Source organism: Oryzias latipes, chromosome 12 (assembly GCF_002234675.1).
Source record: "Oryzias latipes chromosome 12, ASM223467v1".
Classification (NCBI taxonomy): domain Eukaryota; kingdom Metazoa; phylum Chordata; class Actinopteri; order Beloniformes; family Adrianichthyidae; genus Oryzias; species Oryzias latipes.
In genome coordinates, this window is record NC_019870.2 from 13,550,120 (window position 1) to 13,570,274 (window position 20,155).

At 39.8% G+C, this 20,155-nt stretch overlaps 1 protein-coding gene across 1 annotated transcript in view; it reads left to right on the forward strand.

Annotated features, from left to right (window-relative positions):
- Positions 1–20,046, forward strand: part of LOC101159686 (small G protein signaling modulator 1) — a 41,463-nt gene extending 21,417 nt beyond the window's left edge. The window contains exon 25 of the mRNA XM_004074916.4: positions 17,953–20,046. Coding sequence (XP_004074964.1) covers positions 17,953–18,041 — 89 coding nt within the window. The 3' untranslated portion in view covers positions 18,042–20,046. The remainder of the gene's footprint in view (positions 1–17,952) is intronic.
- Positions 20,047–20,155: the final 109 nt, after the last annotated feature.

Sequence of the window (20,155 nt, forward strand, 5' to 3'; positions counted from 1 at the left end):
TAACCCGGGCCTCGACCGATCCGGTATGTCTAAAGTGTTGTGGATGATTCGCATGGTTATTTTGGCAATTTTTTACGCCGGATGCCCTTCCTGACGCAACCCTCTCTATTTATCCGGGCTTGGGACCGGCACAGAAGTTACTGGCTTGCAACCCCTGTGGCTAGATTGATGATGCTGATCGCTATGCTAGCTCTTTTAGCCACATTAGCATAGCTAGCATAGTTAGCATAATTAGCATTTTAGGTAATGTGTTATTTTGAGTCAGTTGATGATGCTGATCGCTATGCTAGCTCTTTTAGCCACATTAGCATAGCTAGCATAGTTAGCATATTTAGCATTTTAGGTAATGTGTTTTTCTGAGTCAGTTGATGATGCTGATCGCTATGCTAGCACTGTTAGCCACATTAGCGTAGCTAACATAGTTAGCATAATTAGCATTTTAGGTAATGTGTTTTTCTGAGAGAGTTGATAATGCTAATCGCCATGCTAGCACTTTTAGCCAAATTAGCATAGTTAGCATAATTAGCAAAATCAGCCTTGACTAGCTTTTAATTTGTGGGCGATGAGGGCGGCGGTGGTGCGTAGAGGTGGGCGTGGAAGGCGGGTAGCGTCTGCGGGCCATACAACGCCGCTTGCGGCTTTAATTATTATTATTCTTGCACACTAACGGCGTCTTTGAGCTTAATTTTGACCCCCGCCACATACCCGAAAACTCACCAAAGTTGGCACACACCTGGGATAAATTGAAAATGAATTTTCGGCAAAGAGAACGCCACCCCCCCGAAGTCGATGACATCACGGCGAGCGATCCCGTAAAAAAAATGAATGGGCCGAAAATCGCTTATGGGGCCAAAAAAAAATATTTTGAAATACAGTTACGAAACCAAAACACGCGTGTTGGAGATATCCCAAAGAAGTTATGAAATCATTATGGGATGGCCACACGACCTACGGCTTGGCGGCCATTTTGTGGCGAACTCAGAGAGATAGCGATTTTCGTGTTTTTTGACATTATGGGAAAATGACACTTTTGTTCAAGCGATTTTCACGAAATTTCATACACATGCCACAAACACGATTCTACAACTACCAAAGAAGTTTTGTTGACCTTTGACCTTGGGAAGGGGCGGCCATCTTGAATTTTCATAAAAAAGCACCTTTATTGACGGATACAAACGAAAACTCGTCCTAGGGATTTTTATCGATCTTTTTGAAACTTCTCAGGCATCAATGGCAAGCTACTGTGGACAAAATGTTGGAATTAGAAGTTGTAGAATTTGAAACGCGTGCGCGTGGCGAATTCGCAACCGTCGCCATTTTAGCTAGCTCGCACATATTTTATCGGAATAGCCTGAAACTGAAATATGCGATACCCTGGCCCACACTGAACAAAACGATGTCACGCACGACAAAATCGATAAAGGAATGTGGCCGTGGTAAACAAAAAACCGTCGCAAAAAAAAGTGCTGACTCGGCTAAAAAAAAATTTTCGGATTTTATTTTTAAGAATCGGCTAACGAAACTCAGATAACTTTGTCGGGTATATCCAAAGAAAGTTTTGAAATCATTACGTGATGGCGACACGACCTACGGTTTGGCGGCCATTTTGTGCCAAAATCTACCATTTTGCGTTTTTCGCGTTTTTACACAATATGGAAAAATGAACTTTTTTTCGAGCGATTTTGACGAAATTTGACTCGCATGTCCCTAGCGTAAGTGTATAATCACCTCTGGAGTTTCGTCGACCTTTGACCTCGGGAAAAGGCGGCCATCTTGAATTTTCTATAAAAAACACCTTTACCACCAGATTCAAACGTAAACTTGTCGTTGGAATTTTCATCGATTGTCTCGAAACGTTTTGGGCATCAATGGCAAGCTACTGTGGAAAAAATGTTGGAATTAGAAGTTGTAGATTTTGAACGGCGTGCGCGTGGCGAGCTAGCAAAGTGGCGCACTGTTATAACTCCCATGCATTTCAATACAATACAGTGAAAATTGAATGCATGCATAAATGCCTGAAACTGAATACATTGAAAAACACTGGATATGGACATATAAGGAATGTGGGCGTGGCTAGCATAAAACCCCTGTTGCTAAGGACAACAAAAATTTTACTTTTACCGATTTGTCCGAAACTGACGTCAATCTGTTCGTCCTCTCGAGGGGACCAAAACACAAATTGGTTGCTATGGAGATAAAATCAGCAGAAAAGCCGTCATTTTGGAAAAAGTGGGTTTTTTTATCAACTTATGACATATAGCTCTCACCAATGGAGGAATGTGTTTTTCTGAGTCAGTTGATGATGCTGATCGCTATGCTAGCACTTTTAGCTATGTTAGCATAACTAGCATAGTTAGCATAATTAGCATTTAAGGTAATGTGTTTTTCTGAGTCAGTTGATGATGCTGATCGCTACGCTAGCACTTTTAGCCTCATTAGCATAGCTAGCATAGTTAGCATAATTAGCATTTCAGGTAATGTGTTTTTCTGAGTCAGTTGATGATGCTGATCGCTATGCTAGCACTTTTAGCCACATTAGCATAGCTAGCATAGTTAGCATAATTAGCATTTTAGGTAATGTGTTTTTCTGAGTCAGTTAATGATGCTGATCGCTATGCTAGCACTTTTAGCCACATTAGCATAGCTAGCATAGTTAGCATAATTAGCATATGCAGTTTTGACTAGCCATTATCAAAAGTGGGCTGTGAGGGCGGTGGTGCGTAGAGTTGGGCGTGGAAGGGGGGTTGCGTCTGCGGGCCATACAACGCCGCTTGCGGCTTTAATTATGGCCCGCAGCAGTCATAGACTGCAAGGACCATATTGTAACTGGTACAAGGGTGGAACACTCAAAAAGGTCCAAAACGTCAAAAAAACGCGTCAAAACGCCAAAAAATGGGGTCAAAAGTCGCCCAAAGCACACAACGACACGACAATTGTGTAACGCAACAAAAATACACACACACACGCACAACACCAACGCAAAAACGTAAAAATTGTAGTCGCAAAAATGACGACAAAAGCACAAAAAAGCCCCAAAAAGCCCTCAAAAGACAGGTATAAAGCCCAAAAGACATGCCCAGCCTATAGTAAAAGACAGGCCGCATTGAAATACATAGGCCACCTGACTGCAAAAACTTCTATATTGTTTCTGCTTCGTTTCATTATTATTATTCTTCTTGTCCTATAACGGCGTCTTTGAGCTTAATTTTGACCCCCGCCACATACCCGAAAACTCACCAAAATTGGCACACACCTGGGATAAATTGAAAATGAATTTTTGGCAAAGAGAACGCCACCCCCCCGAAGTCGATGACATCACGGCGAGCGATCCCGTAAAAAAAATGAATGGGCCGAAAATCGCTTATGGCGCCAAAAAAAAATATTTTGAAATACAGTTACGAAACCAAAACACGCGTGTTGGAGATATCCCAAAGAAGTTATGAAATCATTATGGGATGCCCACACGACCTACGGCTTGGCGGCCATTTTGTGGCGAACTCAGAGAAATGGCGATTTTCGTGTTTTTTGACAATATGGGAAAACTATACTTTTGTTAAAGCGATTTTCACGAAATTTCATACACATGCCACAAACACGATTCTACAACTACCAAAGAAGTTTTGTTGACCTTTGACCTTGGGAAGGGGCGGCCATCTTGAATTTTCATAAAAAAGCACCTTTAGTAACGTATACAAACAAAAACTCGTCCTAGGGATTTTTATCGATCTTTTTGAAACTTCTCAGGCATCAATGGCAAAGCTACTGTGGACAAAATGTTGGAATTAGAAGTTGTAGAATTTGAAACGCGTGCGCGTGGCGAATTCGCAACCGTCGCCATTCTAGCTAGCTCGCACATATTTTATCGGAATAGCCTGAAACTGAAATATGCGATACCCTGGCCCACACTGAACAAAACGATGTCACATACGACAAAATCGATAAAGGAATGTGGCCGTGGTAAACAAAAAACCGTCGCAAAAAAAAGTGCTGACTCGGCAAAAAAAATTTTTTTCGGATTTTATTTTTAAGAATCGGCTAACGAAACCCAGATAACTTTGTCGGGTATATCCAAAGAAAGTTTTGAAATCATTACGTGATGGCCACACGACCTACGGTTTGGCGGCCATTTTGTGCCAAAATCTGCCATTTTGAGTTTTTCGCGTTTTTACACGATATGGAAAAATGAACTTTTTTTCGAGCGATTTTCACGAAATTTGACTCGCATGTCCCTAGCGTAAGTCTACAATCACCTTTGGAGTTTCGTCGACCTTTGACCTCGGGAAAAGGCGGCCAATTTTTCTATAAAAAACACATTAACCACCAGATTCAAACGTAAACTTGTCGTTGGAATTTTCTTCGATCGTCTCAAAACTTTTTGGGCATCAATGGCAAGCTACTGTGGAAAAAATGTTGGAATTAGAAGTTGTAGATTTTGAACGGCGTGCGCGTGGCAAGCTAGCAAAGTGGCGCACTGTTATGACTCCCATGCATTTCAATACAATACAGTGAAAATTGAATGCATGCATTAATGCCTGAAACTGAATACATTGTAAAACACTGGATATGGACATATAAGGAATGTGGGCGTGGTTAGCATAAAACCCCTGTTGCTAAGGACAACAAAAAGTTTACTTTTACCGATTTGTCCGAAACTGACGTCAATCTTTTCGTCCTCCCGAGGGGACCAAAACATAAAATGGTTGCTATGGAGATAAAATCAACAGAAAAGCCGCCATTTTGGAAAAAGTGTTTTTTTTTTATCAACTTATGACATTTAGCTCTCACCAATGGAGGAATGTGTTTTTTTGAGTCAGTTGATGATGCTGATCGCTATGCTAGCACTTTTAGCTATGTTAGCATAACTCGCATAGTTAGCATAATTAGCATTTTAGGTAATGTGTTTTTCTGAGTCAGTTGATGATGCTGATCGCTATGCTAGCACTTTTAGCTACATTAGCATAGCTAGCATAGTTAGCATAATTAGCATATGCAGTTTTGACTAACCATCATCAAAAGTGGGCGGTGAGGGCGGTGAGGGCGGTGAGGGCGGTGAGGGCGGTGACGGCGGTGGTGCGTAGAGTTGGGCGTGGAAGGCGGGTTGCGTCTGCGGGCCATACAACGCCGCTTGCGGCTTTAATTATTATTATTATTGTTCTCGTTTCTAACGGCGTCTTTGAGCTCAAATTTGACCCCCGCCACATACCCGAAAACTCACCAAAATTGGCACACACCTGGGATAAATTGAAAATGAATTTTCGGCAAAGAGAACGTCACCCCCCCCACGACGATGACATCACGGCGAGCGTTCCCGTAAAAAAAATGAATGGGCCGAAAATCGCTTATGGGGCCAAAAAAAAATATTTTGAAATACAGTTACAAAACCAAAACACGCGTGTTGGAGATATCCCAAAGAAGTTATGAAATCATTATGGGATGGCCACACGACCTACGGCTTGGCGGCCATTTTGTGGCGAACTCAGAGAAATGGCGATTTTCCTGTTTTTTCACAATATGGGAAAACGACACTTTTGTTCAAGCGATTTTCACGAAATTGCACACACATGCCACAAACACGATTCTACAACTACCAAAGAATTTTTGTTGACCTTTGACCTTGGGAAGGGGCGGCCATCTTGAATTTTCATAAAAAAGCACCTTTAGTAAGGTATTCAAACGAAAACTCGTCCTAAGAATTTTCATCGATCTTTTTGAAACTTCTTGGGCATCAATGGCAATCAATTGTGGACAATATGTTGGAATTAGAAGTTGTAGATTTTGAAACGCGTGCGCGTGGCGAATTCGCAACCGTCGCCATTTTAGCTAGCTTGCACATATTTTATCGGAATGTCGTGAAAATGAAATATACGATTCCCTGGCCCACACTGAACAAAACGATGTCAGATACGACAAAATTGATAAAGGAATGTGGCCGTGGTAAACAAAAAACGATCACAAAAAAAAGTGCTGACTCGGCTAAAAAAAAAAAATTCGGATTTTTTTTTTATAAATCGGCTAGCGAAACCCAGATAACTTTGTCGGGTATATCCAAACAAAGTTTTGAAATCATTACGTGATGGCGACACGACCTACGGTTTGGCGGCCATTTTGTGCCAAAATCGGCCATTTTGAGTTTTTCGCGTTTTTACACAATATGGAAAAAGGAACTTTTTTTTGAGCGATTTTCACGAAATTTGACTCGCATGTCCCTAGCGTAAGTGTATAATCACCTCTGGAGTTTCGTCGACCTTTGACCTCGGGAAAAGGCGGCCATCTTGAATTTTCTATAAAAAACACATTAACCACCAGATTCAAACGTAAACTTGTCGTTGGAATTTTTATCGATCGTCTCGAAACTTTTTGGGCATTAATGGCAAGCTACTGTGGAAAAAATGTTGGAATTAGAAGTTGTAGATTTTGAACGGCGTGCGCGTGGCAAGCTAGCAAAGTGGCGCACTGTTATAACTCCCATGCCTTTCAGTACAATACAGTGAAAATTGAATGCATGCATTCATGCCTGAAACTGAATACATTGAAAAACACTGGATATGGACATATAAGGAATGTGGGCGTGGTTAGCATAAAACCACTGTTGCTAAGGACAACAAAAAGTTTACTTTTACCGATTTGTCCGAAACTGAAGTCAATCTGTTCGTCTTCTCAAGGGGACCAAAACATAAAATGGTTGCTATGGAGATAAAATCAACAGAATAGCCGCCATTTTGGAAAAAGTGGGGTTTTTATCTACTTATGGCATATAGCTCTCACCAATGGAGGAATGTGTTTTTCTGAATCAGTTGATGATGCTGATCGCTATGCTAGCACTTTTAGCCACATTAGCATAGCTAGCATAGTTAGCATAATTAGCATTTTAGGTAATGTGTTTTTCTGAGTCAGTTGATGATGCTGATCGCAATGCTAGTACTTTTAGCCACATTAGCATAGCTAGCATAGTTAGCATAATTAGCATTTTAAGTAATGTGTTTTTCTGAGTCAGTTAATGATGTTGATCGCTAAGCTAGCACTTTTAGCCACATTAGCATAGCTAGCATAGTTAGCATAATTAGCATTTTATGTAATGTGTTTTTCTGAGTCAATTGATGATGCTGATCGCAATGCTAGTACTTTTAGCCACATTAGCATAGCTAGCATAGTTAGCATAATTAGCATTTTAAGTAATGTGTTTTTCTGAGTCAGTTAATGATGTTGATCGCTAAGCTAGCACTTTTAGCCACATTAGCATAGCTAGCATAGTTAGCATAATTAGCATTTTAGGTAATGTGTTTTTCTGAGTCAGTTGATGATGTTGATTGCAATGCTAGCACTCTTAGCCTCATTAGCATAGCTAGCATAGTTAACATAATTAGCATTTTAGGTAATGTGTTTTTATGAGTCAGTTGATGATGCTGATCGCTATGCTAGCACTTTTAGCCACATTAGCATAGCTAGCATAGTTAGCATAATTAGCATATGCAGTTTTGACTAGCCATTATTAAAAGTGGGCAGTGAGGGCGATGAGGGCGGTGGTGCGTAGAGTTGGGCGTGGAAGGCGGGTTGCGTCTGCGGGCCATACAACGCCGCTTGCGGCTTTAATTATGGCCCGCAGCAGTCATAGACTGCAAGGACCATATTGTAACTGGTACGAGGGTCGAACACTCAAAAAGTCCAAAACGTCAAAAAAACGCGTCAAAACGCCAAAAAATGGGGTCAAAAGTCGCCCAAAGCACACAACGAGACGACAATTGTGTAACGCAACAAAAATACACACACACACGCACAACACCCCCACACAAACGACAAATTTGTAGTCGCAAAAATTACGACAAAAACACAAAAAAGCCCCAAAAAGCCCTCAAAGAACGGGTTTAAAGCCAAAAAGACATGCCCAGCCTATAGTAAAAGACAGGCCGCATTGAAATACATAGGCCACCTATGGAGAGAAATTAGACTCAGTCGGATTTGTGCGTGCGTAATTCTTGATTTGTGCGTAAATTAGGATTTGTGTATGCATATTCTTGCTTTGTGCGTGCGTAAATTAGGATTTGTGCAAATTTGGATTTGTGCGTGATTTGTTACTCACATAATACGTTTTGTGTTTAAGTTAAAAAAATATAAAATGAAAAAAATACAAAATGCAATTTACGTATGCACAAATTAAGATTACAACAGCTTGAAACTATTTACACACACACATCTTTAAAAAAACACGCACAAATCCCTTGTTACGCACACACGAAGCCAAAGTTACGCACGGATCTACGGTGAGACTGTTTTCACGTCTCACAAATCCGTCCGTAAGTGCTGCGTTTAAATACCAGTGGAATGCTTGGTCATTAGAATTTTCCTATCAGCCTTCCCTTCCAAACGTATCCAGACAATGACTCAATCAATACATGAAGACAGTAGATGTTAGTGTGGAACATAGAGGCTACTTACTTCGGGGCGCTGACCACCGAGATGGGCCGCCATTCTTCCCGTGACTCTCTCAGTCTGACTGCCTTTGATTTTTCCGGAAGAAAAAAAAACAGTGCCCCTTACTGGTCGTTCCTGTTACGCATTTTACATCAATCCGGTGTCTCGGAGAATAATATACTTTTAACATATATATTAGCGTTTAAAAGTGGACGTCATATTCTCAGACGATAATTTTTATTTTCCTTCAAAGCTTTTTAAAGCCTTGCTACACCCACTGAAGGAAATACGTTTAGAAGGGAAGGCTGATAGGAAAATTCTAATGACCGAGCATTCCACTAGTATTTAAACGCAGCACTTACGGACGGATTTGTGAGACGTGAAAACAGTCTCACGGTAGATCCGTGCGTAACTTTGGCTTCGTGTGTGCGTAACAAGGGATTTGTGCGTGTTTTTTAAAGATGTGTGTGTGTAAGTAGTTTCAAGCTGTTGTAATCTTAATTTGTGCATACGTAAATTGCATTTTGTATTTTTTTCATTTTATATTTTTTTAACTTATACACAAAACGTATTATGTGAGTAACAAATCACACACAAATCCAAATTTATGCACAAATCCTAATTTACGCACGCACAAAGCAAGAATATGCATACACAAATCCTAATTTACGCACAAATCAAGAATTACGCACGCACAAATCCGACTGAGTCTAATTTCTCTCCATAGCCACCTGACTGCAAAAACTTCTATATTGTTTCTGCTTCGTTTCATTATTATTATTATTATTATTATTATTATTCTTCTTGCACACTAACGGCGTCTTTGAGCTTAATTTTGACCCCCGCCACATACCCGAAAACTCACCAAAATTGGCACACACCTAGGATAAATTGAAAATGAATTTTCGGCAAAGAGAACGTCAACCCCCCCACGACGATGACATCACGGCGAGCGTTCCCGTAAAAAAAATGAATGGGCCGAAAATCGCTTATGGGGCCAAAAAAAAATATTTTGAAATACAGTTTCGAAACCAAAACACGTGTGTTGGATATATCCCAAAGAAGTTATGAAATCATTATGGGATGGCCACACGACCTACGGCTTGGCGGCCATTTTGTGGAGAACACAGAGAATTGGCGATTTTCGTATTTTTTGACAATATGGGAAAACGATACTTTTGTTTGAGCGATTTTCACGAAATTGCACACACATGCCACTAGCACGATTCTACAACTACCAAAGAAGTTTCGTTGACCTTTGACCTTGGCAAGGGGCGGCCATCTTGAATTTTCATAAAAAAGCACCTTTAGTAACGGATACAAACGAAAACTCGTCCTAGGGATTTTTATCAATCTTTTTGAAACTTCTCGGGCATCAATGGCAAAGCTACTGTGGACAAAATGTTGGAATTAGAAGTTGTAGAATTTGAAACGCGTGCGCATGGCGAATTCGCAACCGTCGCCATTTAAGCTAGCTCGCACATATTTTATCGGAATAGCCTGAAACTGAAATATGCGATACCCTGGCCCACACTGAACAAAACGAGGTCACATACGACAAAATCCATAAAGGAATGTGGCCGTGGTAAACAAAAAACGATCGCAAAAAAAAGTGCTGACTCGGCTAAAAAAAAAAATTTCGGATTTTTTTTTAAAGAATCGGCTAGCGAAACCCAGATAACTTTGTCGGGTATATCCAAAGAAAGTTTTGAAATCATTACGTGATGGCGACACGACCTACGGTTTGGCGGCCATTTTGTGCCAAAGTCTGCCATTTTGAGTTTTTTGCGATTTTACACAATATGGAAAAATGAACTTTTTTTCAAGCGATTTTGACGAAATTTGACTGGCATGTCCCTAGCGTAAGTCTACAATCACCTTTGGAGTTTCGTCGACCTTTGACCTCGGGAAAAGGCAGCCATCTTGAATTTTATATAAAAAACACCTTTACCACCGGATTCAAACTTAAACTTGTCGTTGGAATTTTCATCAATCATCTCGAAACTTTTTAGGCATCAATGGCAAGCCACTGTGGAAGAAATGTTGGAATTAGAAGTTGTAGATTTTGAACGGCGTGTGCGTGGCATGCTAGCAAAGTGGCGCACTGTTATAACTCCCATGCATTTCAATACAATAGAGTGAAAATTGAATGCATGCATTTATACCTGAAACAGATTACATTGAAAAACACTGGATATGGACATATAAGGAATGTGGGCGTGGTTAGCATAAAACCACTGTTGCTAAGGACGACAAAAAGTTTACTTTTACCGATTTGTCCGAAACTGACGTCAATCTGTTCGTCCTCCCGAGGGGACCAAAACATAAAATGGTTGCTGTGGAGATAAAATCAACAGAAAAGCCGCCATTTTGGAAAAAGTGGGTTTTTTAGCAACTTATGACATATAACTCTCACCAATGGAGGAATGTGTTTTTCTGAGTCAGTTGATGATGCTGATCGCAATGCTAGCACTTTTAGCCACATTTGCATAGCTAGCATAGTTAGCATTATTAGCATTTTAGATAATGTATTTTTCTGAGTCAGTTGATGATGCTGATCGCTATGCTAGCACTTTTAGCCACATTAGCATAGCTAGCATAGTTAGCATAATTAGCATATGCAGTTTTGACCAGCCTTCATCAAAAGTGGGCGTGGAGGGCGGTGAGGGCGGTGGTGCGTAGAGTTGGGCGTTGACGGCGGGTTGCGTCTGCGGGCCATACAACGCCGCTTGCGGCTTTAATTATTATTATTCTTCCCGTTTCTAACGGATCCGTAGATCGCAAATTTGACCCCCGCCACATACCCGAAAACTCACCAAAATTGGCACACACCTAGGATAAATTGAAAATGAATTTTCGGCAAAGAAAACATCACCCCCCCCACGATGATGACATCACGGCGAGCGTTCCCGTCAAAAAAATGAATGGGCCGAAAATCGCTTATGGGGCCAAAAAAAAAAAATTTCGAAATACAGCTACGAAACAAAAACACGCGTGTTGGAAATATCCCAAAGAAGTTATGAAATCATTATGGGATGGCCAAACGGCCTACGGCTTGGCGGCCATTTTGTGGCGAATTCAGAGAAGTGGCGATTTTCGTGTTTTTTGACAATATGGGAAAACAACACCTTTGTTCAAGCGATTTTCACGAAATCGGACATACATCCCACAAACACGATTCTACAATAACCAAAGAAGTTTCGTTGACCTTTGACCTTGGCAAAGGGCGGCCATCTTGAATTTTCATAAAAAAGCACCTTTAGTAAAGGATACAAACGAAAACTCGTCCTAGGGATTTTTATCGATTTTTTTGAAACTTCTCGGGCATCAATGGCAAAGCTACTGTGGACAAAATGTTGGAATTAAAAGTTGTAGAATTTGAAACGCGTGCATGTGGCGAATTCGCAACCGTCGCCATTTAAGCTAGCTCGCACATATTTTATCGGAATAGCCTGAAACTGAAATATGTGATACCCTGGCCCACACTGAACAAAACGATGTCACATACGACAAAATCGATAAAGGAATGTGGCCGTGGTAAACAAAAAACGGTCGCAAAAAAAAGTGCTGACTCGGCAAAAAAAATTTTTTTCGGATTTTATTTTTAAGAATCGGCTAACGAAACCCAGACAAATTTGTCGGGTATATCCAAAGAAAGTTTTGAAATCATTACGTGATGGCGACACGACCTACGGTTTGGCGGCCATTTTGTGCCAAAATCTGCCATTTTGAGTTATTCGCGTTTTTACACAATATGGAAAAATGAACTTTTTTTCGAGCGATTTTCACGAAATTTGACGCGCATGTCCCTAGCGTAAGTCTACAATCACCTCTGGAGTTTCGTTGACCTTTGACCTCGGGAAAAGGCGGCCATCTTGAATTTTCTATAAAAAACACCTTTACCACCAGATTCAAACGTAAACTTGTCGTTGGAATTTTCAGCGATTGTCTCGAAACTTTTTGGGCATCAATGGCAAGCTACTGTGGAAAAAATGTTGGAATTAGAAGTTGTAGATTTTGAAAGGCGTGCGCGTGGCAAGCTAGCAAAGCGGCGCACTGTTATAACTCCCCTGCATTTCAATACAATACAGTGAAAATTGAATGCATGCATTAATGCCTGAAACTGAATACATTGAAAAACACTGGATATGGACATATAAGGAATGTGGGCGTGGTTAGCATAAAACCCCTGTTGCTAAGGACAACAAAAAGTTTACTTTTACCGATTTGTCCGAAACTGACGTCAATCTTTTCGTCCTCCCGAGGGGACCAAAACATAAAATGGTTGCTATGGAGATAAAATCAACAGAAAAGCCGCCATTTTGGAAAAAGTGGGTTTTTTTATCAACTTATGACATTTAGCTCTCACCAATGGAGGAATGTGTTTTTTTGAGTCAGTTGATGATGCTGATCGCTATGCTAGCACTTTTAGCTATGTTAGCATAACTCGCATAGTTAGCATAATTAGCATTTTAGGCAATGTGTTTTTCTGAGTCAGTTGATGATGCTGATCGCTATGCTAGCACTTTAAGCTACATTAGCATAGCTAGCATAATTAGCATAATTAGCAAAATCAGCCTTGACTAGCTTTTAATTTGTGGGCGGTGAGGGCAGTGAGGGCGGTCAGGTCAGCGGTGGTGCGTAGAGTTGGGCGTGGAAGGCGGGTTGCGTCTGCGGGCCATACAACGCCGCTTGCGGCTTTAATTATTATTATTATTATTCTTGTCCTATAACGGCGTCTTTGAGCTTAATTTTGACCCCCGCCACATACCCCAAAACTCACCAAAATTGGCACACACCTGGGATAAATTGAAAATGAATTTTTGGCAAAGAGAACGCCACCCCCCCGAAGTCGTTGACATCACGGCGAGCGATCCCGTAAAAAAAATGAATGGGCCGAAAATCGCTTATGGGGCCAAAAAAAAATATTTCGAAATACAGTTACGAAACCAAAACACGTGTGTTGGAGATATCCCAAAGAAGTTATGAAATCATTATGGGATGGCCACACGACCTACGGCTTGGCGGCCATTTTGTGGCGAACACAGAGAAATGGCGATTTTTGTGTTTTTTGACAATATGGGAAAACGATACTTTTGTTCGAGCGATTTTCACGAAATTTCATACACATGCCACAAACATGATTCTACAACTACCAAAGAATTTTTGTTGACCTTTGACCTTGGGAAGGGGCGGCCATCTTGAATTTTAAAAAAAAAGCACCTTTAGTAACAGATACAAACGAAAACTCGTCCTAGGGATTTTTATCAATCTTCTTGAAACTTCTCGGGCATCAATGGCAAGCTACTGTGGACAAAATGTTGGAATTAGAAGTTGTAGAATTTGAAACGCGTGCCCGTGGCGAATTCGCAACCGTCGCCATTTTAGCTAGCTCGCACATATTTTGTCGGAATAGCCTGAAACTGAAATATGCGATACCCTGTCCCACACTGAACAAAACGATGTCACATACGACAAAATCCATAAAGGAATGTGGCCGTGGTAAACAAAAAACCATCGCAAAAAAAAGTGCTGACTCGGCAAAAAAAAATTTTTTCGGATTTTATTTTTAAGAATCGGCTAACGAAACTCAGATAACTTTGTCGGGTATATCCAAAGAAAGTTTTGAAATCATTACGTGATGGCGACACGACCTACGGTTTGGCGGCCATTTTGTGCCAAAATCTACCATTTTGCGTTTTTCGCGTTTTTACACAATATGGAAAAATGAACTTTTTTTCGAGCGATTTTGACGAAATTTGACTCGCATGTCCCTAGCGTAAGTCTACAATCACCTTTGGAGTTTCGTCGACCTTTGACCTCGGGAAAAGGCGGCCATCTTGAATTTTCTATAAAACACACCTTTACCACCAGATTCAAACGTAAACTTGTCGTTGGAATTTTCATCGATTGTCTCGAAACTTTTTGGGCATCAATGGCAAGCTACTGTGGAAAAAATGTTGGAATTAGAAGTTGTAGATTTTGAGCGGCGTGTGCGTGGCAAGCTAGCAAAGTGGCGCACTGTTATAACTCCCATGCATTTCAATACAATACAGTGAAAATTGAATGCATGCATTCATGCCTGAAACAGAATACATTGAAAAAGACTGGACATGGACATATAAGGAATGTGGGCGTGGTTAGCATAAAACCACTGTTGCTAAGGACGACAAAAAGTTTACTTTTACCGATTTGTCAGAAACTGACGTCAATCTGTTCATCCTCCTGAGGGGACCAAAACATAAAATGGTCGCTATGGAGATAAAATCAACAGAAAAGCCGCCATTTTGGAAAAAGTGGGTTTTTTATCAACTTATGATATGTAGCTCTCACCAATGGAGGAATGTGTTTTTCTAAGTCAGTTGATGATGCTGCTCGCTATGCTAGCACTTTTAGCCACATTAGCATAGCTAGCATAATTAGCATAATTAGCATATGCAGTTTTGACTAGCCTTCATCAAAAGTGGGCGGTGAGGGCGGTGAGGGCGGTGAGGGCGGTTAGGGCGGTGGTGCGTAGACTTGGGCGTGGAAAGCGGGTTGCGTCTGCGGGCCATACAACGCCGCTTGCGGCTTTAATTATTATTATTCTTCTTGTCCTATAACGGCGTCTTTGAGCTTAATTTTGACCCCCGCCACATACCCCAAAACTCACCAAAATTGGCACACACCTGGGATAAATTGAAAATGAATTTTTGGCAAAGAGAACGCCACCCCCCCGAAGTCGATGACATCACGGCGAGCGATCCCGTAAAAAAAATGAATGGGCCGAAAATCGCTTATGGGGCCAAAAAAAAATATTTCGAAATACAGTTACGAAACCAAAACACGTGTGTTGGAGATATCCCAAAGAAGTTATGAAATCATTATGGGATGGCCACACGACCTACGGCTTGGCGGCCATTTTGTGGCGAACACAGAAAAATGGCGATTTTCGTGTTTTTTGACATTATGGGAAAATGATACTCTTGTTCGAGCGATTTTCACGAAATTTTATACACATGCCACAAACATGATTCTACAACTACCAAAGAATTTTTGTTGACCTTTGACCTTGGGAAGGGGCGGCCATCTTGAATTTTCAAAAAAAAGCACCTTTAGTAACAGATACAAACGAAAACTCGTCCTAGGGATTTTTATCAATCTTCTTGAAACTTCTCGGGCATCAATGGCAAGCTACTGTGGACAAAATGTTGGAATTAGAAGTTGTAGAATTTGAAACGCGTGCCCGTGGCGAATTTGCAACCGTCGCCATTTTAGCTAGCTCGTACATATTTTGTCGGAATAGCCTGAAACTGAAATATGCGATACCCTGTCCCACACTGAACAAAACGATGTCACATACGACAAAATCCATAAAGGAATGTGGCCGTGGTAAACAAAAAACCATCGCAAAAAAAAGTGCTGACTCTGCAAAAAAAATTTTTTTCGGATTTTATTTTTAAGAATCGGCTAACGAAACTCAGATAACTTTGTCGGGTATATCCAAAGAAAGTTTTGAAATCATTACGTGATGGCGACACGACCTACGGTTTGGCGGCCATTTTGTGCCAAAATCTACCATTTTGCGTTTTTCGCGTTTTTACACAATATGGAAAAATGAACTTTTTTTCGAGTGATTTTGACGAAATTTGACTCGCATGTCCCTAGCGTAAGTCTACAATCACCTTTGGAGTTTCGTCGACATTTGACCTCGGGAAAAGGCGGCCATCTTGAATTTTCTATAAAAAACACCTTTACCACCAGATTCAAACGTAAACTTGTCGTTGGAATTTTCATCGATTGTCTCGAAACTTTTTGGGCATCAATGGCAAGCTACTGTGGAAAAAATGTTGGAATTAGAAGTTGTAGATTTTGAGCGGCGTGTGCGTGGCAAGCTAGCAAAGTGGCGCACTGTTATAACTCCCATGCATTTCAATACAATACAGTGAAAATTGAATGCATGCATTCATGCCTGAAACAGAATACATTGAAAAAGACTGGACATGGACATATAAGGAATGTGGGCGTGGTTAGCATAAAACCACTGTTGCTAAGGACGACAAAAAGTTTACTTTTACCGATTTGTCAGAAACTGACGTCAATCTGTTCATCCTCCTGAGGGGACCAAAACATAAAATGGTCGCTATGGAGATAAAATCAACAGAAAAGCCGCCATTTTGGAAAAAGTGGGTTTTTTATCAACTTATGACATGTAGCTCTCACCAATGGAGGAATGTGTTTTTCTAAGTCAGTTGATGATGCTGCTCGCTATGCTAGCACTTTTAGCCACATTAGCATAGCTAGCATAATTAGCATAATTAGCATATGCAGTTTTGACTAGCCTTCATCAAAAGTGGGCGGTGAGGGCGGTGAGGGCGGTTAGGGCGGTGGTGCGTAGACTTGGGCGTGGAAAGCGGGTTGCGTCTGCGGGCCATACAACGACGCTTGCGGCTTTAATTGTTGATGTTTTGGCCGCTATTGTATTATTTTAATATACTACTTCAATCACCTTTTGATCTATTGTAAAAGTGTTCCCTGTGGTCTTTTAGTTATGATTATGCAGTTTTGCCAAAATTTGAAAAAATGTCTCGTTTTCTAGGACATAGCTTTTGCAGATTAGCAGTAGTTCATTAGAATTTCATCTCTGAATTGTGGATGGGGCCATTAGTGCGGTGCAGCCCCTCTCCATATTACTGAGAGCTCTCTGTTTACATGTTTGTGCAATGGCGTACAGCCCCTCACACCCCCAAGCCAACATTAACGAGCAACAAAAATGGCAACATTGGAAAAAATGGAAACGTTGGAGCTATTCAGCTGTATGCTTTAGAGCCAGACGTACATGGATCTATTTGTAGGTGCCACAGTTACCCAAACATACATATGAGTATTTCAACTGGCAGTGATCAAAACTTAAAAGAAAAAAATTGAAACAGTTCCTACAAGGTTTATAGAAGACAAAAATGTTTTAAAACCTAAATTACACCACATTAGTAAAAGAGATTAATTTGAGTTGAGCGCTTTCAAATTTAATAACTTTTTTTTTTCATGCTCATACTTTTTTATAATATTAACAAGAACTGAACATTTAAACTTTAGCACATTTCAGAAAGCATTTTTTAACGATTACTCTTTAGTAATTACTCTCTTTTCTCAGTTACCTTTATTGAAAACCTTTTTTAACAATACCTATGTAATAATATTTACATATAGTTACCGGTAAAACAGAATTCTAATGTGACGTGGTTGTAAGCAGGTTTTAAAATTCCAGTGAAGTATGGTCAATAAACTTGAATAAATAAAAAATATATACATTTTTATTTTGTTTTTTTTCTACCATATAAGATTTCCATCATCTATCTACTACTGATGTTTTATTTCATACATTCTTACTTGAAAATGCTAATAAAATCTGCCAAACTAAATTAGATCTCTGAGTCAAAATGAGTTTACTATATTTAATTATAACGTTGGGCTTTTTGCAAAAATTCTGAAACTGTTTTGTTAAATACTACCAGGATTTTGTGTTGTTTTTTGTCCAAATGAATTTCTTATTTCTCCTTTCAGAAATGGCAGAGCGACATGACGTTCCACAGGTCCTGATGATGGCCCGAGACTTGGTCCACAAAGTGCAGACCCTCATAGAGAACAAGTAACGCAGGACTCTGCAGCCATGGTCGATTTATCTGACTTGATAGTCATATACAGTATATCTCTATAAGAAAATAGTGTTTGAAAACTGGTGCACATTTACAGTAAAGCTGCTCATTATTCTAAAAACATTATAAAATAGGTTCTGTTTGCTCCTGTTTCGCAGTAAGGAGATGCGAGTATTGTCAGTAAACATGATTTTTGAAGTGTTAATGTTCACCCAGTGAATGTAACCTGTATTGAAACAGCTTCAGGATATTTTTTTATTTTGCCTTAAAATTCAGCTGTTGTTTCAGGGATGCAGCAACCAATTTTTTTCACTCTGTTTACACACTTCTACCATGTGCATTTGTGTGTCACATGTCATGTAAAGCAGTTGAGTATGTTTTCGAAATGATCATTTACCTGTAATTGTACCTGCCATTGTTTGACATGACTTCTTTTGGGATTTCTGATCTTGCAGGAAATGCAGACCAGCACATACTTACTTTAGATGCCATCATTTACTCAAGTGCGTGTTTTAAACTGAGCCTTCTATGTTTGAACTGCTCTGCACTTTGCTTTTTTATCCTTTTCCAGTTTTCACTGGAATCTGCTTGTTGAAACTGTATTTGCAGATAGCCATGTGCCACATCTTCCTAGGTCTGTCAGCTTGTCACTATTTCTTATAAAAAGATTAACACATGCAGAGCTAAAATGAGCCGTGCAGCACCAGAAGCTGTTGTGCTACAGTCAGTTTGCAGTGGTAGCTCTCACCTCCTTAACACGTTTATCAAAGGAGCAGTCTTGACAGTTCATAGTTGCCTTGTCTTTAACTCGCCTGATTTCTTTGCCAAACTCCTCAACAACAATGCTGTCGGCGAGTCCTGAGCCTCTCTGCATCATTTTCCTGCAAAACCTCTTTACCTCCCCGATGACAAGAAAGGATTCTCCTGTTCATCCTTGTTAGGAAGCAGGCCTACATTTTTCTTTTCACATCAGTTTCAGACTGTGCCTCGTAATTTCTTTTATAACTTAAACTAAATTTAATTTACTGTCAGTGGGCAATACTGCAGAAGTTAAGATGCAACAATGCTGTGTTATTTTGCTTGCAGGATTTGAAATGCACTCAATTTGATCCCCATATTCCATTCCTTTATTCAGTATTGAAACAAGAAAAAAAACTCTTTTACAACAGCTTATTTCAGGATTTATTAACTCAATTTTAGTAGAAAATAATTTCTAATCAAGCTCCTATATCCTAGTTTTTTTTGTCTTAAATTACTGCTCAAAATGTTTTTTTTTGCCTATTTTCAAGATTTTACCTTCTTACTAAGGCCTACACATTTTTTTCTCAAATCAAGACATCTTGTCAAGTAAAAGTCACTAGCTGCACTATCAGATAATTTGATGTATGTCTTGTCAATTTCTTTTTTTTTCCTTCTCAATTCCTATTAAAAACAAATCGTTTTTTTCTAGAATATGGGTTTTTTTTTTAGTGTGAGCGTCATTTGAACATTTTTTTAAACTGTATATTCTTCCCCAGAGATATTAGTATTTAATGTTAGTGTACAAACCTTCGCTGATTCGGTATTTCCAATGATGAATATTTATATGGGAGACAGTTCCGACATGAATATCTTAAAATCTGTGCAAAAAAAATGTAAGAAATGTTCAACATGGCAAAATCTGGTAAATTGGTGCCACCCACCGTTTTCAATAAGTCCAAAACATTCCTTTTTGTGGCTTCATTTCCGACTTGTTTCAGTGTCACTGCTAACGTATCCGTGTACAACTTAAATATGCCAGAGTACCGCTATCTGTGTATTGCTGTTGTCAAAAGGTGTAAAAAATGTATTGAAATGAATATTGTAAAAAAGCTATTACATATTTTAAAAATGCAATATGATGTATATGGAGCCTCGTCTGAAAATAATGAAAACACAAGTATATCACTGGAAATTTATTTTTTTCTGTCCTCTAAAATGGTTAAGTATAATTATTGTGTATTAAAATATATTTTGGACACCATGTAAACTGTTTTATTTGTAAGCAAGTGCTGTCAGTTGAATCAATTCTTTAATTGAATGAAGGAAAATTAGATTTTTTGCAAGTAATAGAATCCAACCAATTCTATTTA